The 8,190-nt window shown below is 38.0% G+C and overlaps 2 protein-coding genes across 5 annotated transcripts in view; one reads left to right on the top strand and one right to left on the bottom strand.

The window, feature by feature from the left end:
* Positions 1 to 8,190, bottom strand: part of LOC307154265 (uncharacterized protein) — a 217,571-nt gene that overhangs the window by 122,612 nt on the left and 86,769 nt on the right. The window lies entirely within an intron of this gene.
* Positions 1 to 8,190, top strand: part of appa (amyloid beta (A4) precursor protein a) — a 55,354-nt gene that overhangs the window by 25,000 nt on the left and 22,164 nt on the right. For 3 of the 4 annotated variants that reach the window (XM_079864008.1, XM_079864011.1, XM_079864010.1), the window contains 5 exons: positions 514 to 734; positions 2,166 to 2,333; positions 5,272 to 5,405; positions 6,060 to 6,134; positions 6,777 to 6,935. In XM_079864008.1, coding sequence (XP_079720134.1) covers positions 514 to 734; positions 2,166 to 2,333; positions 5,272 to 5,405; positions 6,060 to 6,134; positions 6,777 to 6,935 — 757 coding nt within the window. The remainder of the gene's footprint in view (positions 1 to 513; positions 735 to 2,165; positions 2,334 to 5,271; positions 5,406 to 6,059; positions 6,135 to 6,776; positions 6,936 to 8,190) is intronic. The other variant, XM_079864009.1, reaches the window with a different exon arrangement.

The following is an 8,190-nucleotide window of genomic DNA, read 5'->3' as shown; positions in this document are numbered from 1 at the left end:
GGCGATTGTGCTGCATTCACTCACAAAAATACATGTTTTATATATTTACGGTAGGAGATTTACTAAATATCTTCATGGAACATGATCTTTACTTAATATCCTAATGATTTTTGGCATAAAAGAAAAATCGATATTTTTGACCCATACAATGTATTGTTGGCTATTGCCACAGATAAACCCGTGCGACTCGAGACTGGAGACGTGATCCAGGGACACATATATTGAGAATATATAAGCATACAGTCAAAACAAAATGTATTCAACATTATCACAGTTTATTCGCTATAGTTTAGAAAATGCAAATAAAATATGATCAGTTGATATTTGACTGGTTTTGTCCGTCCTTCTGTTAGACTGTCTCACACATGAATTATGTTGAATATCTGTCAGCTGTTAAATTTAACTACACAATTAGATAATACCAGTTTAGCTCAACCAATCACCAAGCAATGCTTCATTGTGTTCAGTCTGTGTGTGAAAAGTCGCATTAGCATTGCCGGTGTTTTCCTGCAGCATGACTCGAGACGCAGACGCTGAACCCGCGGTGGTGGAGGACGACGAGGATCCGGACGAGGAAGAGGGCGAGGCTGTGGACAACGACGAGGATGGAGACGGAGACGATGACGAAGATGATGAGGTCATCGACGAGCGCCGTGACAACGGCCAGAGCACCAGCGTTGCCATGACGACCACCACGACCACGACGACCGAGTCTGTGGAGGAGGTGGTGCGAGGTGAGCGAGAGCGTCCAATCACGTGCTGTTCTCACTAGTGGTCGAACGATATATATCGATTTATTTTATTTTTATTTATTTTTGATGGCCGATGCACAGATGTGACTCATAAATACAGACCTGAGATCCACTCAGATTATTGAACGAATGAAAGTACTTAAAAGTGCAAAAAAGTTTGAAAACGGGATGAATTTTGTGTGTTTAAGCTTTCGAATTATTCCTAATTTGATGATTACGAAAAAACGTGAGAGCTATCAGTAAACAAGCTAAAAATATTAAAAACGCATGCATAACAATTGCTAAAATTAAGTAAAATTTTACGTAATATTTACTAAATTAGTAATTAAGTTGAAAATGAATTAGGAAAAAATATGAATCTGTCAAACAAACAGATTGATATTTTACATTGCAATTTGATATTATATATCTGAATATTTTTATGTGGGACTTTTATTTTGAAAGCATTGTGAATGGCGAGTGCCTGAGTGGCAAATCCAGCCTTATCTTAATTTGTAAAAATATGATTATAATGGTTAAATTGTTTACTTGCTTTTTATTTGTGTACTTAACTATTAATTTATTTGTGAAAAGTAATATAATCGGATTTAAAAATCAAGTTGCAATGTAAAATATCAATCTGTTTGTTTGACAGATTCAAAAAAGTTGATTTTTTTTTTTTCAAGTAAGAAAGGATATTAAATGTAAAGATGAAGGATGGGACTTAACATTCACAAAGCTTTCAAAATAAAAGTCCCACATGTCAAATAAATCGCATAATTTCTTAGACAGAACTGTTAAACCGAGACAGTAAATTAATGAAGACACTCGGACACTCAGGTGCTGCCATTCACAAAGCTTTCAAAATAAAAGTCCCATGTGCTGTCAAACTAAGTCACATTTATTAGACAAAACTGTTAAACCGAGACAGTAAACCAATGCCGACGCTCGGACACTCAGGCACTGACATTCACAATGCTTTCAAAATAAAAGTCCCACATAAAAATACTCAGATATATAATATTGTTTATTTTTATGAATTTTTCATAATTTGTTTATTATTGGATTTGACTCTAGACCATTTTAAAGTAACAAACACCATAATGTGTTTTTTTTTATCCCAAGTAAGAAAGGATATTAAATGTAAAGATGAAGGATGGGACTTAACATTCACAAGGCTTTCAAAATAAAAGTCCCAAATGTCAAATAAGTCGCATAATTTTTTAGACAGAACTGTTAAACCGAGACAGTTAATAAATGCAGATGCTCGGACGCTCAGGCATTGCCATTCACAATGCTTTCAAAATAAAAGTCACATCAGTCAAACAGATGCAGAAAAAATGCCAAATATCGATATATTGGTCGACCACTAGTTCTCATGTCATCAGACGCTGCTCTTCATGCGTGTCTGCGTGTGTGTGTGTGTCCCGTCAGAGGTGTGTTTTGCGAGTGCAGAGACGGGCCCCTGCAGGGCCATGTTGCCGCGCTGGTATTTTGTGCGCGAGGAGGGCCGGTGCGCGCCCTTCATCTACGGTGGCTGCGGAGGGAACCGCAATAACTTTGAGTCGGAGGAATACTGTCAGTCTGTCTGCAGCAGTGTGTGTAAGTCACCGACAGAACCGACACGCGTGCCACTAACACTCATTCACTCACACTCGTGCCCATCAAACCTCTGGCTTTCTTCAGAGAAACACAACAAGAGATGATTAGCAAGATGCTGTTAATCATAATGGAAGCAGACAGCGATCAGGAGCCGTCAGAAAGCTCCATACAAGTATATTTTCAAAGTGGGGTCTGGGGGAAAACAATGTAAAAAAAATAAATAAATAAAAATACAAATATAATAAAAATGGATTCAAATAAATTATAATGGCTATTTTTTTTTTTAAATAAATAATAAAATGGATTATAATAAACATATAAATAATAAACACATATTTCTAATATTTATTTTTCACAGTATAAATTGGTTCTGTATACATAAAAATGTATTGCTGCCTTTTTAAATGTTAGTATTGATCGGCGGTCTGGGGAAAAACAATGTAATAAATTAATTAATGTAATAAAAATGTATTTAATTATAAAGGCTAAAATTTTTTTTTAAAAAATAATAAAATGTAGATTAAAATAAACAAATAAATAATAAACAGTACAATACTATAGTGAGTTGAAAAAAATAAACTAAATATTTTCCAAATAGTATTTCACACATATTAAAAAAAAAAAAAAAAAAGTGTGTTAGTTTACTCTTAAAGTTAATATTTTTTAAATGCACTAAATTGCATTTTATCATTTGAAATATATATTTTTACAGCGTTTATTAGTTAATAAAAATGTGCATGTTAGTTCACGGTGCATTAACTAATGTTACAACTTTTAAACTTGAAAAATCTGATTGGAAAAGCTGAGATTAAATTAACTCAGATTAATAAATGCTCCGTCTAGAAGAAATGCCTGTTGTAAATTCAGTGCATTCAGTTCAAGTCCATTATTTCCATAAGTATTCTACTAAATTTACTACTTTATCACAAGGGTTATGATGCATTTATGGTGGTTTTTGTGTCAGTTTTGGAGTTTGATAGTCACTGATCAGCGTGAGTATCCTGCTAAACGTCTTCTTTTGTGTTTCACTGAAGAAAGTAAGTCATACGGGTTTGGAAGGACATGACGACGAGTGAATGAATTATTCCCTCAGTTTGAGACTCTTGCTGATCTGCACTGACTGTCAGTTTCTCACGAGTGTGTGTGTGTGTGTGTGCGCGTTGGCTGCTGATTAACTCGGATCTTCTCTCTGAATTTCTCTCCTGTAATTCTTCAACTAATCTTGTGGTATTTTTGTGAGACTGAAGTGTGTGTGTGTGTGTGTGTTTTACATTTGCATGCATAATATCATCAATGTCTTCACTACAAACCTCAAGCTTCCTCGCTTCTCTCTTCATGACTTTATCTGTCAAATGCTGTTTAGACTTTAGTAAGTGTCGTTCAAGTCATGCTTTCAATCAAGTCCTTTGATATGGTAAGTAAGGCATCAACAAGAGAGAAAATTGTGCTTGTCAAGCCATTTCATGTTGGATCCTATTGCTGGTTTGAGATATGAATAATTTGCATCAGCTCTATTTTATAGAGTCTAAATAACCAGACATCATACAGAGATTATCTGGAACTTAAACACAATCATTTGGCACAAATCATCCAGAATGTTCTGCTCAAGGTTGCAGTTTCTTGTGTGTTAAATTGCCTCATTTGTGTAGCTTTGCAAGAGATTAAACAGGAATAAAATGGTCAAACTCTCTTCTAACCATTTTAACCCTGGTTTAGTTCACCACATCGTAATTTCACCGTAATTTCAAGATGGCAACACGTGATGTCAAAATCGAAAATTCCCAGCTTACTAGTTGTTAGGGATGCACCTATATGAAAAATTTGGCCAATAAACCGATAACCGATAATTCGAATATTTGAAAGCCGATAACCGATATATTGGCCGATAAATCTAAATCTGATGCATTAAGTAATTTTTAAAAGCCTGATTATAAAAACTAAAGTTTTAACATTAAAAGCCATGTCCAAAACACAAATCTAATGTTCTCATTATAATTTTATGAAGCCGATATGACAGACATGTTGAACTTCACTGTATTTTCCTTTTCTGAAGTGATTCAAATCATATTTCAAGCAATTCAAACCCATCATGTTGAACATCTGAAGCGTCTCAGCTGAAGGAAATAATGCATCATTTATCGGCTGTAATATATCGGCCAAATTTTCTTATCAGACCGATAACATTATAAAAATGATCACCAAAGTTCATCAAAGTCGTCCTAAGACAAGAACACGTTTAAAATTCACGTATAACTTTGATGAAAGGGTTCGATCCACTTCAGATGTTGACGACTGTATATCGGCCGATACCGATATGATGGCCGATATATCGTGCATCTCTACAAGCTGTAATTACGAGCTCTATGAGGACGTGAGATCTTACCGTTCTTTACTCTTAAAGGGATAGTTCACCCAAAAATGAAAATGCTGTCCTCATGTTGTTCCAAACCTGTATGACTTTCTTTCTTCTGCTGAACACAAAAGAAGATATTTTAAAGAAAGTCGGTAACCAAACGACTGATGGACCCCATTGACTTCCATAGTAGGAAAAAAAAAAATACTATGGAAGTCAATGGGGACCAGCAACTGTTTAATTACCAACCTTCTTTAAAATATCTTCTTTTGTGTTCATCTGAAGAAAGGAAATCTTACAGGTTTGGAACAACATGAGGACAGCATTTTCATTTTTGGGTGAACTATCCCTTTAAAGTTAATATTTTTTAAATGCACTAAATTGCAAATGTGTAATTTAGGAATTAAATGGTCAAAACTCAACACGTTGTAATTACCATAATTTCAAGATGACAACACACATTGTGGCATTTTTTTTTTTTTTTTAACAATAAAGTTGTAGTTCTGAACTTACGAGCTGTGTGAGGACGTGAGATCTTCCGTTCCCAGCCTCTTCTGATGTGTTGTGTCTCTGTGGGATCCGCAGTGCCGACTCCCTCCTCCAGTCCTCCCGACGCCGTGGACCGATACCTGGAGACGCCGGCCGACGAGAACGAACACGCTCACTTCCTGAAGGCCAAGGAGAGCCTGGAGGCCAAACACCGCGAGCGCATGTCTCAGGTTCGACACACAGGCAAACTCATGCTTTCGTTCGGCGAGGACGCATTAAATTAACCAAAAGTGACATTTATAATTTTACAAAAGATTCTTTTTGCTGTTTGAACTTTCTATATCATCAAAAGTGACCGTAAAGAGATTTAAATTGTCACAAAAGATTCTATTTTAAATAAATGCTGTTCTTTTGAACTTTCTATTCATCAAAGAATCCTGAAAAAAAAAAAAAAAAAAAATTCATCACGGTTTCCACAAAAAATATGAAACTGTTTTAAACACTGATAATAATCATAAATGTTTCTTGAGCATCAAATCATCATATTAGAGTGATTTCTGAATTATCATGTGACACTGAAGACTGGAGTAATGATGCTGAACATTCAGCTTTGATCACAGGAATAAATTTCAATTTACTATATATATATATGTATGTGTGTGTGTGTGTGTAACATCTGCTTTAAATTACAATAATATTTCCCTATTTTACTGTATTTTTGATCAAATACACCCAGACTTTGTGACTTCTTTCAAAAACATAAACAAATCTACCTTACTATATTTTTGTGAATGAGTTTTTGAAGCTGTTTCTATAGAAATATGAGGTTTGATGTGACATGATGGAGGATAAAGTGCTGATTGTCGTGTGATCTTGTTCTGTAGGTGATGAGGGAATGGGAAGAGGCCGAGAGACAGGCGAAGACTTTACCGCGCAACGACAAGAAGGCCGTGATCCAGGTCAGTTCAGTCCTTTACCGGGAATTCAGCATGGGAATTTCCCATGAGGCCCTTCCTCGTAGAAGGAACTCCATTCATTTTCTCCATAGGGGAATTGATTTTTAACAATAACTTGTAGTTAAAGTTTGTTAATCGATGGTATTTGCTTCTGTTGAAGCCCTAAGCCCACATTATTTTAGCTTGACTCTGAAAATAATTGTTTAACAGCAGGAATTTCTAGTGACAAACTGTGAGTTAATGAAATTGTGAGTTATTTTGAATTTAAGTTGAAAGAATGTGAGGAATGTGCTTAAATTACTATCTAAGTAACAAATCTAGTAATTTAAAGGTAAATAAAATTAAAAATAACAAAAAATCTCCCAGAAAATTGCATTCAAAATAAAAATTATCAAAATGAAATAAAATAAGCTTTCTGGACAAAAATAAAATAAATATAACAAGTATAATTTTAGGGCCGTTTTCAGCTTCGGGATCCGCGAGGGAAGGATGAGTCAATGGAGACTTTTTTCAAAATCCCTATGGGAGAAATGAATGGAAAAAGCACTTCCGGAACCAATGCCGCTGAAAAAGGGGGCGATCGCTATTGCACTCTATTGTTTGATTTTCCCATGAGTCTTTGCCTGATTGCTGGTGTCCCCGCAGCGCTTCCAGGAGAAGGTGGAGGCGCTGGAGCAGGAGGCGGCCGGTGAGCGCCAGCAACTGGTGGAGACACACATGGCTCGCGTGGAGGCGCTTCTGAACGACCGGCGCCGGCTGGCTCTCGAGAGCTACCTGTCCTCCCTGCAGAGCGACCCGCCCCGGGTACACGCTCTAACACACACCTCACATGATGCACAGATACACGCGTGTGCTCTAACACACACCTCACATGATGCACAGATACACACGTGTGCTCTAACACACACCTCACATGATGCACAGATACACGCGTGTGCTCTAACACACACCTCACATGATGCACAGATACACACGTGTGCTCTAACACACGCCTCACATGATGCACAGATACACACGTGTGCTCTAACACACGCCTCACATGATACACTGATACACACGTGTGCTCTAACACACGCCTCACATGATGCACTGATACATGCGTGTGCTCTAACACACGCCTCACATGATGCACTGATACACACGTGTGCTCTAACACACGCCTCACATGATACACTGATACACGCGTGTGCTCTAACACACACCTCACATGATACACTGATACACACGTGTGCTCTAACACACACCTCACATGATGCACAGCACAGATACACGTGTGTGCTCTAACACACGCCTCACATGATGCACTGATACACACGTGTGCTCTAACACACGCCTCACATGATACACTGATACACACGTGTGCTCTAACACACGCCTCACATGATACACTGATACACACGTGTGCTCTAACACACACCTCACATGATACACTGATACACACGTGTGCTCTAACACACACCTCACATGATGCACAGCACAGATACACGTGTGTGCTCTAACACACGCCTCACATGATGCACTGATACACACGTGTGCTCTAACACACACCTCACATGATGCACTGATACACACGTGTGCTCTAACACACTCCTCACATGATGCACTGATACACACGTGTGCTCTAACACACACCTCACATGGTGCAGTGATACACACGTGTGCTCTAACACACACCTCACATGGTGCAGTGATACACACGTGTGCTCTAACACACACCTCACATGATACACTGATACACACGTGTGCTCTAACACACACCTCACATGATGCACAGATACAGGCGTGTGCTCTAACACACACCTCACATGATGCACTGATACACACGTGTGCTCTAACACACACCTCACATGATGCACTGATACACACGTGTGCTCTAACACACACCTCACATGATGCTCAGATACACACGTGTGCTCTAACACACACCTCACATGATACACTGATACACACGTGTGCTCTAACACACACCTCACATGATGCACTGATACAGGCGTGTGCTCTAACACACACCTCACATGATGCACAGATACACACGTGTGCTCTAACACACACCTCACAT

The sequence above is a fragment of the Squalius cephalus genome (genome assembly GCF_949319135.1).
Source record: "Squalius cephalus genome assembly, chromosome: 2".
Classification (NCBI taxonomy): Eukaryota; Metazoa; Chordata; class Actinopteri; order Cypriniformes; family Leuciscidae; genus Squalius; species Squalius cephalus.
This window is presented reverse-complemented; position numbering and strand designations above follow the sequence as displayed.